Source organism: Natrix helvetica (genome assembly GCF_964273705.1).
Source record: "Natrix helvetica genome assembly, chromosome: Z".
In the NCBI taxonomy this organism is placed as follows: domain Eukaryota; kingdom Metazoa; phylum Chordata; class Lepidosauria; order Squamata; family Natricidae; genus Natrix; species Natrix helvetica.
The window spans coordinates 73,648,131-73,668,931 of NC_138554.1; the positions used below are offsets into that span (position 1 = coordinate 73,648,131).

Sequence of the window (20,801 nt, forward strand, 5' to 3'; positions counted from 1 at the left end):
CCTTGCAGGGTAGGGCTGAAGAATTTGTTCAGTATCTGCAGGATAAAATCGCTCAGATCCAGACAGGCTTGGACTCTGGGTAGATTCGGACAAGCCAACAGGGATGAATCTTGTGGAGACAATCTGGGATGAGTTTGACCCTGTGACCCCCGAGGGCATGGACAAAATTATGGGGAGACTCAGTGCTGCCACTTGTGTGCTGCCACTTGTGTGCTGGACCCATGTCCCTCTTGGTTAGTTTCGGCTTCCCGGGAGGTGACACGAGGCTGGCTCCAGGCGATTACCAACCATTCATTGAGAGAGGGGTTCTTTCCCACCACCTTGAAGGAGGCGGTGGTGAGCCCCCTCCTTAAGAAGCCTTCCCTGGACCCAGCTTCTTTAGCCAACTATCATCCGGTCTCCAACCTTCGCTTTGTAGCAAAGGTTGCTACAAAAAGTATTATTATTATTATTATTATTATTATTATTATTATTATTATTATTATTATTATTATTATTATTTAATAAATATCTATAATAATAATAATAATAATATATCTATAATAATAAAATAAATGGTACTAAACAGTATAGCTCCTTAGTTACATGCTGGTAAGTATGTGTGTAAATATAAATTCTCTAAAAATTGTTAGAGATATCTACAAAAAAGTAGTACAAGAAAACATCTTTAGTCCTGTAACCAAATTTTTCCTTGTGGTCATTGCAACTGCACAGAATTTTGCTACTGCACGCGTGGTAGTCGGACTTGAGTCCTGGAGGAGATAGTCTACATAAAAATTGTCTACCCTCCCTGGAAATCTCTCTAGTAAGGGGAAAATATGCATTGACCTAAAAACTCTGTAAAAACTCACAGTGCAATAAAACATGTATGATATCTTTGACTTCTCCTTTACCACATATACATATTCGTTCAGCTATTGGCGTCTTATTATACCTACCCTGGAGGAGTGCTGAGGGGAGGATATTGAATCTGGCTCTGAAGAATGCTATTTTATGTTTCAGAAAAATCAGGTCCTTTAAATAGCTTGATGGTTCCCACACATCCTGTTTAATTCTGCTCTACTACGGGGAGGCAACCTATTTATTTCTGAATGGAACTTTATGTCTTTTATTCTATTAATAACTACTTGCTTAGCTTGGTCAAAGCCTAGGGATATGAAAAATACTGCGGAGAGCCCATAAGAGCCCAGTTTATGGTCTATCGCCTGTTTCCAGGGAGAGGGGAAGTTATCAGTCAACACTAAAAGGGTCAGTCCCTCTAGAAAGAAATGAATTTTTAAGTAACCATCAGCTTCCAGGCTCTTACCTGAATCTGAGGCATACTTGTCTCAATCCTTAACTGGCATTTGGTGTTCCTTTGGGTGCAGCTAAAATGATTACAGGAATTTTGTTTGTACGATTTCTAGTGAGTTTTTCTTCGCAAAGATTCCTGCTTGTGCCTCATAAAGAATTTGCACCAATGTTTTGGTTTGAAGGGTTTTAAGGCAGCAGAGACTAATTGTCCTCCACCTGTATAGAAGAACTGTTTAATGGCATTTGAAGTTGATTTCTGAAGCTAACATCCATTTAGTAACTTCAGTTGCATTTTTCTCGGTCAATTTGATTTTTACCTGAGTATTTTGACACTCTAACCTGGGCAGGTAGATTAAGTGGGCCCTTAAAATTTTCTAGTGTAATATAAGAGTAAGGATTACTGGACTGTGATCACTTTCCAATCATGAATCTATCTACATCTTCCGTAAGAACTTCAAGAGATCACATATTATCCAATAATCGAACGTGGATTGTCCTCCTGCTCCCCGATATGTATATTGTGCTGGATAATCACCACATGTGGAACCATTAAGGATACATAGGTCCAAACGTGCAATCATCTGTCTTGCACACAAACCCACCCAAATGTGTTTAGGATTTTTAAATTGTCTAGAATGCAGGGGTTTTCCTGGCCCAGTCTCGTTGTAATATATCTTAAATAATGCTTGATCATTTTCCCCATCCTAGTGTTTAAGTCCCCCCCTATGATTATTGCCACTGTGGGGTGTTGGTCTGTGCAGGCAAGAATAAAATGTTCTATACGATCCCAAATATTGTTGGTCATATTATTCTTATTAAGGGGAGGAATACAGATATTAAAAAGCACAACCCAAGGCTGTAAAGGTGGCAGTAATACACATATAAATTGCAGGGATGTATTAACTAGTGTCATGATACCCCCTTTAAATCTCCCACACACCTTACTTGGGGCAGCCGGGATAGAGTATGCCCAAAAGCCATCTAGCTGTATCTCTAAAGTGGCCCAGGTGTCCTGTAAGAAAAGGATGCCAAATTGTGATATATAATCAACAAAGAGTTGGTCTTTTATTGGGACAGTCCAGCCTGCTATATTCCAAGATAAAAGGGAGAGAGGGTCATTATTTGATGCTCAATAGGAGATATGATTTATACAAAAGGAAGTTGTGGGATTGTTACATTGGGCTGAGAAGTCGTCACAGACAAAATTGACCTTCTCTGTAAGGAGAGGAGTGTCATCTAAGTCCTGAGTAGATTCCTGCGGAACTTGTTCAGAGTGAGAGGCTTTACCACCCGCTAACAGAGCTTGCCTTTCAGGTACCTCCTCCCGAGGTGTAGGACAAGGAGTTATTAGGTCATGTTGCAATTGACTTTGAGTTGATGGCGCTGACATGGATTCTCTCTCAATGGTTTTGTTGCTGAAGGTATCATAGGATATTCAACTGATGATAGCATCTCCATATCTACCGAGACCTCTATTGGCAACCAGTAGATCTTGGCTTCGGTTTCCCATGATCTCATTTTCATGCAATCCCTTGCTCTCTGGGGGAGAAGTAAAAGCTCAATTAATGGGGACACAAGATCTAAAAGTGGCTCAGTTGTGTCCATTGTGACCAACAAGAATTTCTTTAAATTTTCTAACTTAAATAGTATGTTGTCCTGTTCTTTCTTTGGTAGGGAGGCGAAAGCATTAATGAGGCCGGCTTCTGTGTTATTAAATACATCTTCACTGAGTAAGGCTGATTGACTCCCCTTCTCATTCCCTTGGTTTCCCAAGATTGAAAGTGAGGGCGAAACAGCAACCTTGGGAGCTCACTTATTAACAATTAGGGGTTTAATCATTTCCTTACAAAAGACTCTGATGGGGAAGATGTGAAAAGAGACTTCATCTTAAATAGCATTAGAGGTATAGTGGACTGCTTGAAGAAGCAGGTTTGGAGCCTCAGAGAACCACTCCCCTGCACATAGATTAATCTGCTCTCATTATCAGTGTAGAAACTGGTTTAAGGAATTTAGTATTGCACTCTTGATATTCCAGCGTCCACAGTTAAGTCTGTTCATATGGATTCTAAGAGCAATCTATTGTATTTGCAGTGAACAATGTAATTGGAGGGGAGATAATTTACTCGTTTCCAAGGAACCTTCTCTATTAATAAATCCCTCTCTAACTGCCTCATCAGGAGAAAGCCAGTTTTTCTGGGAAGGCTGTCCCTTTTTAGCAGGTTCTTTAACTGTTTCTTTGTATCTTTGCTCCTTGCCTGCAGACTTAACTAGAGTGTGGGATTTAACACAGTCTGCTGTAAGGTCTTTGGTGAGAATGCAAGGTCCTAGATCTTGTTTTTACAGAAAAACAGCTATATCTTTTCTGAAGGTGTCCAAATCATGTTGTATGGCTATTAGTTGCTCAAATATTGAAAGAACAATTTGTACTGTGAGAAGGCATTGCCTTGCCATAAACTCAGTTGTATTTTCCTATGGTAATCTCTCCATGCTCTGAATTAACTTTGTTCTTAGCTTTTTTAGCCTATATTTCTGATTCCATTCCAGATGTTACTCCCCCCTACAAATATGGGAAAATCTAATAGCTGTTGTTTTGTCAAGTCTCTTTGGAAGTCCAATTCTAATATTTCAGATTTGTTAGCGATGGAGGGGGGTTTAGTTTAACTTAAGGTTCTCTTTCTGTCAAAATGCTCCTCAATAATTGGCTGTTTTGCAGAGTTCAAGGGTGGGATAGATCCCAGGCTGGCTATCCCTGGCTATAGCAAAAGTCAGCACTTAATGAAGTTCTCCAGTTTGTTACTTGTGTTGTATAAAATGGCCCATGAGATGCTCTCCTAAGAAGAGTGGATACTTGACCAAGCTTGCAGCAGTTCTAAGTATTTAATGCAAGGATAAGGCATGTGTTCATCTGTTCTGCCTTCTGCCAGTTTCATAGATAAAGTGAACTACTTTAGTTGTATATGATTTGGGGTTATGAGAGTTATGAGAGTACAGCTCAAACAGAGCAAAATGGCAATTAGGAGGCAGCAGTGATTTAATCACATACTGTAACATGATTTAAGAATTTGGCATATAAATACTTCAATATGCAATCTGAATTTTGTTGTGTATGCGCAGACATAGCTGAAAGATTTCACTCCAGTCCTCACTAGGCAAGGGAAAATACTTTGAATCTATTGGCTAACAGTTGACAGCCCTCTATAAAGAATGCTGTGAGCCTATAGCCCTTGCCTTTTGCTAGTATGTTGCTGTTAGGTTCTTAATAAACATAAACTGTTACAATTGCCGGCTTTGATTCCATTCTTCCCTCAAGATCTTCACCCAAGATTCTTCGCCCAAGACATAAAGCCTTCTATCCAGGGACATGCTACATACATTGCTCAGATTAAATTCATAACTTTTAGTAATAGTGGCTTTTACTTTTATTGCAACTGTTTTATGCCAGCTTTATTGTGCAGATATATGAACCTGTGGAAGATTAGGTCAGGCTTTTAATTTCATTCTACCCTCAAAAAACAATCCTATCTTCCTTTACATATTTACCAGTTCAAATTATGTTTAATAAAAATTTATGTTTATACACTGTTTTTTTTAATTAAATCTTAACCAAACCTCAATATATTCTTTTTTTAAAATAATTTTTTCTTTTCAAAACAAACACAACACAAAGAATCCTCCTTCTTTACATACTGTAGAAAGTGTATCAGTTGGTTACAAAAGACTTTCGTGCATCTCTTCCACAGTCGTCAACCATAATTCATATTAACTCAAGTATTTTAACTCAGATATTTATACATATTACTATCATCATATCTCAATTTTCATTTGACTATAATTGTTTAAATGTCCTTCATCATAAAATATACCAAGATTTAAAACATAACTACATACTGGCATTTCATTTGCTATTTCTAAAATCCTCCAATAACTCTGAATCCTTATGACCTATTCTAGCTAAACATCCATAATATTTAGCAACAAAAATTTCTAATCCCCCTTTCCAAATCACTGTTTACAATTTACATCGTTTCCTTATGTTGTACATATATATATATATATATGTATATATGTATTTGTGTTACAACCCCTGGTATGCCTAAATATGGGAGGAAGGTCACTACTCCCTCTTTCTGTCCTTCGGCTCATCACAGAAGACCATGCAGGCAGAAAACCATATTTTTATTTTTAATGTTGTCTTTTTATATTTGTGTTATATATACACACACACACACACAAACACACACACACACACATTATTATCATTATCCCTCCTTTATTTGACTGTATCCTGTATCATAACATTTTTCCTCCTAATAATCAAAACTTAACTAAATTTAACTTAGTTCTTTTTTATTAGCCTTTATATATAACAAAAAAGATTTCTAATTTTCCTTTCATGGGTACCATTCAATATTCATATCCAATTATTACTTATCATAACAATACATATGTATACATTATTATCATTATCATTTATTTGGCTATATCTATTGTCACTAATTTTCACTAAGCTTAACTAGTTTTAAATTATACTCTTCCATCTATCAACCTGTATCTTTCCAGTAGCAAAACGATCCCATGTCTTCTGCCATTTGTGGTATCAGTCCTCTAATCATCTCCTTAATCAAATTTGTATGGACTCCTCTTAGCAACTCATTGCTTATTAAGTCTCTCATATAATTTCGATGCCCTTCTTCTGTTTCCTTAATCAGCTTATCTTTAATTGTCAGTAGTGTTATCAATGATGTTGCCAATAAAATTTCTCTCTTTAAATCCATAAATTCTTTTGTTTTTTCTTCTTCTGTATCTTGCCATCTGGGGTAGAGTTCCTCTCCATTTAATTCCTCTTTCAGTATTCCACTCTTTCCATTTCCAGACACAAACCAATCACCATAGATATCAGCGGATTTAATTTCTTTATGATCATTTTCCTCTTCAGTTTTTAAGATTTTAACTGCCACTTTTTCCATTTGATAAACATCTTCAACTTGTTCATCATATTTTGCTGTTAGATGTACTAAGTCTTCCAACTTCTTCTCTATCCTCTCATGTGTATCTGATAATTTCTGTATTTCTGAGAATATCTTTTGCAGGCTTAAAGTTTCTTTCTGCTGTTGAAATTGTGCCAATATCTCCAGCTGACAAACACTGCTGCTCTGACTTGGAAGGTTTTTACAAGATTAAGCATAAATTCACAATAAGGTCTTACTTTCACTTTTCTCTGGTTAAAGATATACTTCAAAGGAACATCTGTATGCTTTTCTTCTTATCACTCTCTATAAACAAACAGTGAGACCTTGAAGTGCCAAACCAGAATAATCAGTGAGGAAAGTAAAAGTGTTTTGTTTCCAATACACAAACTTCCAGCCTCCAAGTAGCAGTGTTTTTCTTTCCCTCTGTTATTACAATTTTCTTTGTTACCTTTTGTGTCTTTTTTATATTACAAGTTTTAAAAAAGTCAAATTCTTGAATGAGTTAGAGAAGAAAAAGGGAAAAACACCCGCAGTAATGAAGAAGGAGAATTAGTCCATAGGTTACAAAGAATAATAATAAAAGAAAAAAAATAGAAGAAGAAAACTTAATCCATTCGTTTTAAATGGTTTGCATAAATTCCCTCCATGAACATAGCATTTGAAAAGTAAGATGATCCATTGTCCAAAACCATTCAAAGCTTAATTCCGTCGCTTATTTTTTCTGTTCTCAAATTTAAATTAACTTTAAGTTTTTTATTGGCAGTCTCTTTTAAAAGAATAAAAATTCCTCACTACCTGGAAACACTTTCTCTTTCTGTATACTTCCGTTTTGGAGCCGCCCCAACTTCATCAGCCAAATGGCTGGATTTTTTGTCGCCGGCTTGAAGAACTTCTCTTGGATCAATCAGGGACTTTGCAATGTTCCTGAGATCAGCAAGATGTATTCTTCCTGTTCACCATCTCTGTGGGACGGTTTAGGTCCGATTGGACCACACAGCGGCAAAAGTATTGGCTGCGGTCTTAGAGCATCAAGACCACACGTCCGTATCGTCGTGACATTGGCTCCTCCCTCCCAAGCCTCAGTATATTCTTAAAGCTTTTCTCAGGATCATATCAGTCAATTTGACCTCACTCCCATTTTTCTTTTTCTTTTAGAGACTTGTCACACTACTTACAAGGCAAAGACTTGGAATCTTTCATTGTTTGCAATGAATTACTTTATTTCTTTTATTTTCAGCATTTGTTTACTTTTCTATAACATACTAAAGATAGCTTGCAACAAATTATTGTGATAGTAACCAGTAATAAAAAGTAGGTATTAATAAAAGCAACAGGCTTGAACATGAATGGAATGGAACTACTGGCATTAAACAATATAGAGTGCTAATCTCAAAAAATGACTAAAAAATGAACATTTTTGGCTGCCCACTAAAAGTGTATAATAAAAGTTATAGAAGAATTTTGCTATGAATACTTTGTTACTGCTTTACTGCTATCCTATCTAACATATTATTCTGAGTTCTATCATAATATTCAAATTTGTAATCAACAAAAACATATTATGGCCATCACAGACATTATACCATCTCAGGTATAATTTAATATCCATCTCAAATGACCAGAATTTTTAACCAATGTTGGCCTTTTTAACCAATAAATTAAAGCTGTACTATATTTCCCTGCCTCTCTGCCAATACAAAGTCATTCAAAAACTGAAAGTTGATAAATGTTGTTCATCTATCTTTTAGAGTCTGCACACATTCTTTCAAAGTATAATCTGCTTTGTTGCAACAGTTTAGGCGTGATATATCCAAGACTCTTTATAAATAGAGAAATCCAATTTTTGGAGCATATTTTAACCACACATTAACATATTTCTAATTCCTTCAAAGAACTAGTTTACTATTGTATGGTAATTATATTTGACCAGTGTGAAATTACCAATAAAAATATGTGTAGGTTAACGCTTGTTATGGAGACTATTTAATCTACAATGTTTTTATTTTTGAACAACTCAGATTTTTAATTTTTAATTATATGGAATTAATATTTTTTAGAATATGAGTGCAATTTTTTTACCAAATAGGCTATTTTTTAGATTTTTTGTATATTACACAAGTTTATTTTTATAAAATGTTTGATAATACTAAAGTTTTTTAGCCTCTATGAAAGCTTTCTCCAAGATGCTCAAAGCTTATTTTATCAGAGTACTAGAGACTATCATGGAATGAAAATCAAGGCACATGTATATATTATGATTTGGTTGATTTTGGTAAAGTATATACCTTTTGTGATGATTTTCAGAGGTGTTAAAAAGGTATTACTTATTAACAAAGACTTATTATAACACTGTAACATTTCAACTCAGGTTTTCCACAGAGTTGGGAATTTTAGGTTATACAGGGAGTCCTTAACTAACAACAGTTCATTTACTGACCATTCAAAATTACAGTGCCACTGAAAAACTGACTTAAGACGATTTTTTCACACTTTTGACTGCTACAGCATCCCTATGGTCACATGATCAAAATTCAGATGCTCGGCAACTGTCTCATATTTATGACAATTGTAGTGTCTTGGCGTCATGTGATCATTTTTTGTGACTATTTAATAAGCAAGGTCAATGGGGAAATCAAATTCACTAATGTGAACTATTTTCTAATTTAACTTTTCTAATTCATGTGGCAAGAAAATTTATCAATCTTGTGTATAAAGTTTATCAACCTTTTCTGTATAGATACCTACCATATTTTTTGAAGTATAAGACACACTGGAGTATAACACGTACCAAGGTTTTGAAGAAGCAAATAAAAAAAAGTTTTTGCACTCTGCAAACCTCCCAAAAACGGGCATGAATAGCCTTTAGGAGGCTTGTAGAGTGCTCCTGAGAGGGGGGGGGGGCAAAAACAAGCAAAACACTGCCCATTTTTCGTGAAAACAGACCTGGCTTTTGTCAAAAAAGGGGGGGGGGCATGGATAGCCTTTAGGAGCCTTATAGAGTGTTCCTGGGGGTTGCAAAATTGAGCAAAAAATGGCCTGTTTTTGCTCATTTCTGCCCTCCCCAGTCCCCAGGAGCACTCTGAAACCCTCCTAAAAGCTATGCACAACCATTTTGGTGAAGGGGCGGGGTTTCAGGAGGCAAAAAATGCTGTATTCAGTGTATAAGATGCACCCAAATTTTCAGCCTCTTTTTTGAGGGAAAAAGGTGCGTCTTATACTCCGAAAAATACGGTATATATGTCAATTTAAATTCACTTTTCATGCCTTTCTGATTTTTGGATGTCTGTCTCAGTGATCCATTCATTGCATTCCAGATATGATTTCCAAAAGCAAATTGAACCCTAGATTTAGAACACTTGAAAATATATACATAATTTGAATGGCTTCTATGGCCAGTGATAGAATGGAATATGTCTTGTGAAAAATTGAAAAAGTATTCAGCAAAATATATAGTACTCTGGGCAACCTGGCAGAACATAAACACTTCATCTTGTAGTAAAACTGTTCTTAGCACCACTTCAGTCTATAGGAAGCAGTATAAATCCTTGAATCTTTTATGGTAGCTGAGACACAAACATTTTCACAAACGCATTCCTGCCATAAAAGAACTAAGTAAGACCACAGATTTATATATTGCATTTTTCTCTCATCTGAAATCCCCACAAACCTAGTGGGGAAGAGTTTATTTATATAGTTTTTCATTGTAGCCTATAGTGGAGCAGTGCAATAAAAATGTATTTTATGGTAAATTATTTGTTTTAATAACTCTCAGTATGCAGTTATTCTGCAGTTGATAAATTATGTATTTTAATGTTGTAATAAAGTTTACTGAAGTTTAACATATGACCATAAATGTAATATCATAAACATAGCATAGGGTTTGGGTGCATTGTTTTTTAATTATCTCATTTTTTTCTGTTTCTACAAACTGTTAATTTTAGATTGTTATATTAATATTTGAATATGTCTTAAAAATCAGTTATTTAAACAATATATATATATATATATATGTGTGTGTGTGTGTGTGTGTGTGTGTGTGTGTGTGTGCGTGTGCGTGTGTGTGTGTTGTATTTGTACTGATAAATAAATAAAGGGAGACTAGTATAGATCTATTTCGAGCTAATTAGCTCTCATCAGCTAGCCATACCCTTACTGGGATTTGAACCTGTGCTGTTATATATCTCAGGCAGGATATATATATATATATATATAATTGAACCTTTCTTCAAATATATTAATTCATTGATAAGAGTTTAAATTAAGTTTCATTTTCTTTTTTCTCTCTCTGTTTCCCTGATGTCTTCTTTATTAAATGTTCTGTTTTTGATAAGACCCAAAATGCTATTCAGCTCCATGAGAGGATTCAATCTTCTAGTATGGATGCCAAGTTGGAAGCACTGAAAGATTTAGCCAGTTACTCACGTGATGTAACATTTGCCCAAGAATTTATCAATCTAGATGGGATTTCACTCCTAACACAGATGGTTGAAAGTGGCACTGAGTAAGTATTCTGTTGTAATTCTACTACCATTTTTGTACATTTTTCATAGTTAACTTAAGGTAACCTTTGCAAATTACATTCACTGGACCATATTTTGAAAAATAAGTGATATGATCCCTCATTCTGTTGAAACCGATGAGATATGTAAGTGAAATATGTTAAAAAGAAATAGTTTCTTTAGTGAAATTTAAGAAAATTGATTTATCAAGAAACCAAGATCAACAGAGTTGGAAAGGACCTTGGAGGTCTTCTAATCCAATCTCCAGCTCAAATAGGAGACCATATGTTACACTGGACAAAGAGCTGTCCAACATCTTCTTAAAAATTTCCAGAGACAGAGCATCCACAACTTCTGGAGGCAAGTTGTTTCACTGATTAATTGTTCTCATTGTCAAGAAATTTCTCCTTTGTTCCAGGTTGGCTTGCTCCTTGATTAGTTTACATCCATTGCTTCTTGTCCTGTCTTCAGGTGCTTTGGAGAATAGAAATTGCCCCTGTTCCAATATTGGAATATGATGCCATCTCACTCTTACTCCTTTTCATTAAACTACATATTTATGTATATCTGAAAAAATGAGACTACACTACAGATTTTTGATATCCTGTTTTCCCAAAAGCAATCTTATTTACGATTATAACCTACCTTAGAAAATCCTGACATTGAGCCTAGCGGAAATCCAAAATTTCTATTAGTAAAGTCATGTAACTTTCTTGACTATAGATTAGATGCTAATGAAGCTGACCTTAGTAACCTTTAAAATAACTGAGACTTTATTGCATTGAAATGAACCAAAGTTGTGGCTAATGTAATCTAAACCCAGTCCCAAAGTTTATTTTCGTAATCTAGATAACTAAATATTAGATGATCCTAGAAGAGCCCAAACCCTGTGATATTGTGTAGTTTTCTGATAAGACAATATCCAAATAGTGAGTTTTATGAAATGATGTGATGGATAAGTCTGTTGAAAATGTTACTGCTGGGACGAAATTTATTCTGCATGATTTCTGCTTTAGAGCTGAATAATTTAATCAAATTGATATGGAATAAATTACCTGCCCTCTAGGTTGGCTTGACTTGAGAAAAATTAATTTAACAAGGGAACAACCAATTTCCCTTTGGGAAGCAATTTCTTAAATACATTGTGACATACTAGTTTTGTTTTATACATCACACACAATTTGAAAATCTTAGATTATGCATTAATAAATAGAAAACTATATGCAAATTGAAATAGTTCGGTTTACATATTTCATTTAGACTGCAATGTCTAGAGATATTTTTATAATGTGTAGTTACAATTTTTACATATTCCAATTAATAGAATCCACATTATGAAGAAAAAAAAGATAATATAATTTTTTCCAATCAAGTTTCCAATAGTTTCAATTCATTAGAAATTAATCCCATCTTAGTTGCAAGCAGTGGTGGGATTCAACCCATTTAACAACCGGTTCACTGAAAATGTGAGTGTGTGCGCATGCATGGTTGCAAGCCAAATATATCATCAACTCTCAGCTATTCCTGTCATATAATTAATTTGACCACCATATTTAATAGGAAAACAGCATCATCAGGATTGAGGGAGATGATAACCTTCTACTCTGACAAAATTGAACTGAAACCTTCCAAACCATAATTACTTCAGGAAAAAGACTTCTAAAAGGTCACTGTAGTCATATAGAAATAAGGATGTTGCACGCTGCAGTGGCATACAAATACAGTTTAAACTATTATATTTTTCTTTGTTGGTTATGAATACTTTTGTTTTACTTGTAAGAAAATTACTCATGGAACACTGAGATTTAGCAATGGCATTTATCCAATCCTTCAATCCCAAAAAAGATTTTTTGGAAAAAGATTTTTATGTTGGAAAAAAGTGATGCAAGTATTACCAGGGATTGTACCATTTAGGACAAAGATTGTCACATTTTATGGATTATGTATTTTGAGAATATTTCTAAAGCTGATCAGCATCATTTCTAATTTACCATGGACAGCTGCAAGGATCATATTTATGAACGTTTGAAAGGAGGGATACACTTTAAAAAAGAAATTAATACAATTCTTCAAAATGTTCATGTTTGCAACTTTTTCAAAGTGCAAAGCAACAAAAGCTTTTTTCAAGGTGGTGCCATCAATTACAATTAGACAATCTAATTGGATGAGAAGAATTATAGTATAATACTTCTAGTCCAGCACAGGCTGGACAATACTGGGAAAAGTGATTGTAATTTTCCAGGGCGCTGCTCTGGAGAGTCCAAAGAAGGGTTAAACACAGCCAATCTGCCCAGAACTGAATTGAAAACTTTAAGCCACGCCTCTGGTGCTGACTATCCTCAGATTTTTTCAATTCAGCTAGCCCAGTAGACGCGCTTTAAGATTTCTCCAGTTCTAAGATTGATTCCTTGGACTCTCCAGAGGAAGAATAATTTTTTAAAACAGCATATTTAAGGATTTTTAGAGCAGGCTGGTGAGTTTAAATTTAAGTTTGTTTTTTTTCCCTTTTTAATTGGGTTTTTCTCACCCTTTCGGCTCTCCTGGAGTCCGGGGCTTTGCTCTGGCTCCTAGAAGCCACAGGCAGCTGTTGGGGGAAGCGCGTGGGTCGGAGTGCCGACGCCAGCGCTGTTGGGGCACCCCTACTGGGGGCCGATTCCCACTGGAAGCCCTCCGTTGCAATTTGTGCTTCTAGCAAGTCAAATTGCTGCGTGGGCTTCCAGGGCAGCCATTTTGGCTTCTTCCCTCTTTAAATTTGGCGCGCAAAAGCTCCGGTGAGTTCCGGCCGCCATTTTGGATTGCGCAATCTTCCGGCTTTACTTTTAAAAGTTTTTTGCCGCAGCTGCCTGGTGCCTGGCTCTTTGCAGGAGCCGTGTGGAGTCAGACTTGCCCGGTGTGACCGGCGACCTGGGCCCCAATCCAAGCAAGTGATAGCGGCGTGGGATCGTGGCCTGCTGGGTCGCCTCCTTTACTCTCCTGCAGGCGCTGGGAGCGAATTCTGCTCGCGCCTAAGAAATTCCAAGCTACTTCAGGCCTTGCAGTTTCTCTGTCTCCTCAGGAGCATCGTGCTGCGGTGGGCTTTCTGGAGGTGGTGAGTGGTGGTTTTCCCATCCCCCTACTGCCCCAACCAGTGATTGTTACCATGGCAGATCAGGCCCCTGAGACTTCTGAGGGTGTCTCTTCCAGAGCCCCTGTAAGACAGGCCGGGAAAGCTGCCAGGGAGGCCATTAGAGGGAGTAAGCCTTACTCCAGGCATGGCCCCAAGCAGGGCTCAGGCCTAGACAAAGATGCATTAAGGCGACAGAAGGCCTTAGAAAAACAAGTTTCCAAAGCCCAACAGCAGGCCCAATCTTCCCTTTCGGTGTCTCCTGGGGAGCCCTCCAGGGAAATTCCTCCAGCCCAGGGAGGCCCCATTTCTGATAGTGAAGAAGAAGGGGATTCCTTGGCCATGGCAACTTCTCCAGGCCATTCCATGGCTGATCAGGCTGATCTCTTTGCCTGTCCCTCTGATATGGATGAGGGACCAGCTCCAATGGGGCCCTTAGCCCCTCAACAGCCGATCCCCGGGCCCACTCAAAGGGTTCGCCCCATTGAGGACCAAGGGCCTAACCTATCCACTGAAATGCAGGAAATAATTAACAGGGCCATTTCCCAGGGCATTGAGGCAGGCATGCGAAAAGGTGGCAAGCGCACTCGCAAGACCCACCATTTGCAACCCCAGGAGGATTCCAGAGAGATGACTCCTAGCCTTCCACCTCCGTCCCTGCATTCTTCAGTGGACTCCGATGAGTCAGACTGGGAGGAAGAAGAGGAATTTCTTCCTAGGCAGGAAGCTGAATTCTCTGGGGATGAGGCAAGCCCCACTAAAAAGCCGGCCTTTTCAGGCTTATTTAATTTGGATAATTTCAAAACCATTTTAGATAAGGCTAAGATCTCAACTCACATGGGGTCCACCCCCCCAGCTCAGGTGGTTGTAGACCCTGATGATCTATCTGGGGATCTCTTTGAGGAACCCATTTCGGTCCAGGAAATAGTTCCTGTACCCAAGATGTTCCTCAATTTAGTTCAAAGACAGTGGGCGCAGCCAGCTACCATGGCTACCCCCAGCAGCCATGACAAGAAGCTATATACGGTGGATGCCAGCCTGGAGGAGCTGCTCAAGCTCCCTCCTATCGATCCCCCTGTAGCGGCTCTTACCTCCTCTTCTGTGCTCCCTCCTGACCTGTTGGAGGGGCTCAAGGCTGAGGACAAGAGAACCGAAACTGCTTGTCACAAGACCCATCAGGCAGCTGCATGGGCCATTAAGTCCTCCGCTTCAGCCTCCTTTTTCTCCAGGGCGGCTCTCCTGTGGCTGAGGCAGTTGTTGAGGAAGATACCTGCCAAGGACGTTAAAATCAGGCAGGATATCAATAAAATCATGGCAGCCACAGAGTACACTGCTGATGCCACTCTGAATGCTGCTAAGTTTGCTTCGCGTGCCCTAGCGTCTAATGTTACTTCCAGACGCCTCCTGTGGCTTAGGCACTGGAATGTGGATATGCGCTCCAAATGGAAGCTTGTTACTGCCCCCTTTAAAGGGGACAAGCTGTTTGGTGAGGTCCTTGATCCAGTCCTTGTGGAAAACAAGGACAAAAAGAAAGTGATGCCATCAGTCACCAAAAAGCCTGATCGTAAAGGTCCTGGCTCTTACAGGAGGCAGGCCTTTCGGAACAATGAGCCCTCCACCAGCTCCGCCCCCTATCATCGGGCGTATCCCCAGCAGGGTGAGCGGTCTCAGGACCGTCAGTCCTTTCGAGACAGAGGTCGCCAGCAGCCCTTCTCCAAGCGGCCATTTCGGGGGGGCTCCGGCTGCCGACCCTTTAGGAGGTATAAATGACCATCACAGGTCAGCTCCCATAGGAGGGCGGTTGCAGTTGTTCCACGCCAAATGGGAGCAGACCACGTCGGACCAGTGGGTTCTTCATACGGTCCACATGGGTCTCACTTTAGAATTCTGGTCCCCCCCTCCCCGCCACTTCATCCGGTGTCCAGTTCCCTCAGGGTTAGTCAAAAGATCCCTCATGGAACAGGAGATAAGGCACCTCAAGGAGATCAGGGCCATAGAACCTGTCCCAGCAGGCCAGGAAGGAAGAGGGTTTTACTCCATCCTGTTTCTGGTCCCCAAAAACTCAGGAGGGTGGAGGGGGATATTAGATCTAAAGAGGTTCAATCACCACGTGACATATCACAAGTTCAAGATGCAGTCCCTCCAGTCCATCTTGGGGTGCATCAGGCCAGGCGATATACTAACGTCCATAGACCTCAAAGAGGCCTACCTCCACATCCCTATCCGCAAAGCCCACCGCAAGTTCCTGAGGTTCTCTTACGCGGGCCTCCATTACCAGTACCGGGCAATGCCATTCGGCCTGTCATCGGCGCCCAGGACATTCACAAAGGTTCTCGCAGCCGTGGCGGCTTTTCTACGGTCACGTCCGGTCAGACTCCACTGTTACCTAGACGATGTTCTCATTCTGTCATCATCGCATCAACAAGCTGTCAGCGACCTAGAACACACCATGCAGGCGCTCCGGAACCACGGGTTCACCATCAACCTGGAAAAAAGTCATCTCGTTCCCACGACCAGACTGAAGCATCTAGGGGCCGTCATCGACACCACCTCGTGCACGGTATCCCTGTCCCCGGAAAGGGTGGCCAGCCTTCGGGAGATGGTCGTTCAGGTGCAGCAGTCACATCTAGTCAAGGTGGTTCAGCTCTCACAGCTCCTCGGCAAGATGATCTCGTGCCTGTCAATCGTGCCTTGGGCGAGACTTCACTCCCGTCCCCTACAGTGGCTCCTGCTTCCATATCAAAGAACAAACAAAAGCAGCTCAACAAGACTGATTCCAGTTCCAGCAGAGGTACGTCGCTCTCTAAAGTGGTGGTTGTCTCCGGCCCTGTTAAAGGGGTCACCATTCAAGGAGCCAGTCAGGCTCACCATCACAACGGATGCCAGCCTGTTCGGTTGGGGGGCCCACTGCCACAACCAGCTCGCACAGGGCAGGTGGTCCCCTTCCGAAGCTGCTCACAGCATCAACTGGCTGGAGCTGAGGGCAGTCAGGCTTGCGCTGAAGCGCTTCCAGAGCACCGTTCAGGGCCACCACGTGCACATCATGACAGACAATGTCGCCACCAAGGCGCACATCAATCGACAGGGGGGAACGCGCTCCAGATCCCTGATGAAGGAGGCGGAGCTCTTGGGTCGATGGGCGGAGAGGTATCTCCTTTCTCTTCAGGCGGAGCACATCTCGGGCACGAGCAACACCCAGGCGGACTGGCTGAGCAGATCCACAGTCGACCACTCGGAGTGGCATCTACATCCGCTGCTGTTCCAGCAACTGTCCCAGAGGTTCGGCCTCCCGCTGGTGGACCTGTTCGCCACCGCGGCCAACGTGCATCTTCCGCGGTTCTTCACAAGGTTCCACGACCCGAGGGCGGAAGGAGTCAACGCGCTGCACGGCCCGTGGCCGAAAGGTCTGCTTTACGCTTTCCCCCCGCTACCTCTTCTTCCCAGAGTCATCAGGAAGATCCTAGCAGAGGAGGCGGAGGTGCTGCTGGTAGCACCGTACTGGCCCAGGAGAACCTGGTTTGCAGACTTGGTGAGTCTTTCGATCACACCACCGTGGCGGATTCCTCCACAGGACATCTCTCTCAGCCAGGGGGCCCTTCAACATCCAGAACCCCAGTGGCTGCAGCTGGCCGTCTGGCACTTGAGAGGGATCTCCTAAGCAGAGGCAAGTTGTCAGACAAGGTGATTGGCACCATCCAAGCGTCACGACGGCAGTCCACGACGCGCATCTATGACGCCACTTGGAAATCCTTCGCCAGCTGGTGCACGGCTCATGGTACGTCTGCGCCCCTTGCTTCGGTTCCTGTCATCCTGGACTTCCTGCAGGAAGGTTTGGACAAGGGGCTGGCACCTAACACCCTGAGGCGCCAGGCGGCAGCCCTGTCAACCATCCTCTCAGTTGAGGGCTAAGCATCTCTTGGCCGGAATCCGACCATCCGCAGTTTCCTCAGGGGAGCGACCAACCTGAGACCCCCAGTGATCCACAGATACCCATCTTGGGATCTCAATGTAGTGTTGCGGTCCCTCATCGGGCCCCCGTTTGAGCCCATTAAGATGGCCAGTCTCAGACACCTCACATTCAAGACGGTTTTTCTGGTTGCTATCACGTCTGCTCGTCGCATATCGGAACTGGCTGCCTTGTCAGTCAGAGAGGACTTGTGTCTCATTCGTAACGACAGAGTAATCCTGAGGCTGGACCCTTCCTTCATTCCGAAGGTCAATTCCTGGTTTCATCGGGCGCAGGAGGTGGTCCTTCCGGATTTTTGCCCGCATCCTCGGCACCCGAGGGAAAAGCGCTGGCACATGCTGGATGTGCGCAGGACTATTCGCAGATACATCAAGCGCACGGCCAGTTTTCGGAAATCCGAATCTCTATTCGTCTCCTTTCAACCAGCTTCTCAAGGCAAGAAGGTCTCTTCATCTACCATCGGCGGATGGCTGCGAGCCTGCATTGCGCTTGCCCACGTTTTACAGTCCGTTCCTGTGCCTCGCAATATCACAGCACATTCGACTAGAAGCGCCGCCACCACAGCTGCCTGGTCTACACAGGCACCGATTGAAGAGATCTGCAAGGCGGCCACCTGGACTTCTCTGTCTCCATTTGTCCGAAATTACAAACTGGACAGTTTTGCATCGGCGGAAGGGGCCTTTGGGAGGCGTGTTCTTCAGGGCATCCATACCAGCGGAGCGACCCTGATGGCTGAGCCTTCCCGCCCTAGTGACAGTTAGCTTGGGCATGTCCCTTCTTTGGACTCTCCAGAGCAGCGCCCTGGAAAATGACCATTGTCTTACCTGAAGGGTCCTTTTCAGGGCGCTGCAACGGAGAGTCCACCCCGCCCTGGGGTCTATTCTCCGCTGGTGTTTGTGAAGTCACAGTGTTGTTTGTTGTTTCTGTTATTGTTGTTGGACTATTTTTGACTTGTTCCATATTAGACTTCCAGTTGAAGTTTCAGCGCGCAACTGTTCCACGTCTTCATTGAATAAATCTGAGGAGAGTCGGCACCAGAGGCGTGGCTTAAAGTTTTCAATTCAGTTCTGGGCAGATTGGCTGTGTTTAACCCTTCTTTGGACTCTCCGTTGCAGCGCCCTGAAAAGGACCCTTCAGGTAAGACAATGGTCATTTTCAAATTCATTCTAAATTTTTTAATGTCTATATTTTTTATTATGATAGCATTTAAAATTGTAGTGGAAGAACTGAGCTTGGAGTGGAAGACTGGGTTTTTATACCTCCTCTTCCAGAAATTCTTTGGACTTATAAACTCGGAAACTGCTTCCAGCATGGCACTTTTCTTCCAGGGACCATTGCCCTTGGCATCCTGACCTAGCCTTAAGGCAGTGATGGCTAACCTTTTTGTCCTCACATGCTGAAATCGTGCACACGTGCCCACACACATAATGCAATGTGACCCCGTGCATGAGCCCCACCCCCTGTGCATGTGCACATGACCCCCACGCATGTGTGTGTGATGCCTGCATGCATGAACCCCCCGCTGCGCAGCCTACTTGGCCTCCTGCACCATGCCGGAGGGGTTGATGTTTTTGCTTTCCCCAGGCTCCAGAGACTTTCCTCAAGCCTCTTGGAGGGATGCTCTCCAGAGGCCCAAAAACAGACTTCCAGAACTTCCAGGAGGCATTTTTTGCCCTCCGCAAGCTCTGACGGCTTTCCTCGAGTCTTAGGAGGGAAAAACGGCCTTCCCCAGCTTCCGGAGACCCTCCCTGAAACCTCCTTGCACCAAAATGGAGCACAGGGGGGGATGCCCCACTCCCATATTCCCCATGCCCCTCATGCATGCATTTGTGACCCTATGCATGCCTGCACAACTCCGTGCATTCATGTGCAATCCCCCGCGCATGCACACACATTTCCCCCATGCATGGCAGAGACCCGAAAATCAGCTGGCCAGTGGGAGGCGGACGTGCATGCGGGTAACAGCTTGTGTGCCTGCAGAGATGGTTCCACGTGTTACGTGTGGCATGCGTGCCATAGGTTTGCCATCATGGCCCTAATTGTCAGAGAGCTAAGGATATTGCAGCTTATGTTGCCTTTGTAGCAATTATAAAGAAAGAGGATTTTAATAATGCTGCTTCCTGGTCCCTTAGCATAAAGAGATATATCTAGATATTTCAGCCTTCCTTCCCTTCTTGGGAGATAAACCAGTCTTTCTAGATTTTATTTTATTTTATTTTTATTTTATTTAACATATAAACAACAAAAACAAAACCCTTTAAATCTTAACATTTATTCGAACACCAAAGAAAAATAATTTTTAAAACTTCCCTTGTTGCTTAAAAAATGGTCCATTTTTAATATTTTATTTTTCATCTAAGAAACAAAGTGTATGTAAATATTCTTATTAAAAGTAATATACAAATAATTGTTAGGGGTATCTCCATTGGGAGACAGAAAACAGTGCAGGAGAATGTGCAGCTAGAAAGGAAAACGGTTGCTAGTAGAAAAAACACACGAATAGAGTTTCAGACACTGCTAGTAAAAACAAGTAGCTTTACTACTAACAATTGCTTCACAAGCAGTGATAGTAGATATAAGTCCAAACACACTGCAAAGAACAAACAATTGCTTACAGTCGCAGTTCACGTTCCAGTCATCAAGCGAGCAAGTAGTTATTGAACATAGGACAAGCAGAGAGAGAGTGTGAGCTCTCCTGACTCCCTTTTATTGTAAAGTTAATTACATTTGATAAGTACATTCACCCATTTAAAGCAACAATGACCATTTGTTATTGTATATAGATATATGTTGCCTACCCAACATTAGGAGTATACTCCCAACATTAATATTCATTTGTGACAAAAAATCCAGCCATTTGGCTGATGAAGTCGGGGAGGCTCCAAAACAGAAGGATATGGAAAGAGAAAGTGTTTCCAGCTGGTGAGGAATTTTTACTGTTTTAAAAGTGATTGCCTATAAAAAACTTA

At 41.3% G+C, this 20,801-nt stretch overlaps 1 protein-coding gene across 5 annotated transcripts in view; it reads left to right on the forward strand.

Moving 5' to 3' along the window:
• ELMO1 (engulfment and cell motility 1) overlaps positions 1 to 20,801 on the forward strand; it is a 481,433-nt gene that overhangs the window by 201,829 nt on the left and 258,803 nt on the right. For all 5 annotated transcript variants that reach the window (XM_081932593.1, XM_081932592.1, XM_081932596.1 and 2 more), the window contains exon 6: positions 10,595 to 10,764. In XM_081932593.1, the coding sequence (XP_081788719.1) occupies positions 10,595 to 10,764 (170 nt within the window). The remainder of the gene's footprint in view (positions 1 to 10,594; positions 10,765 to 20,801) is intronic.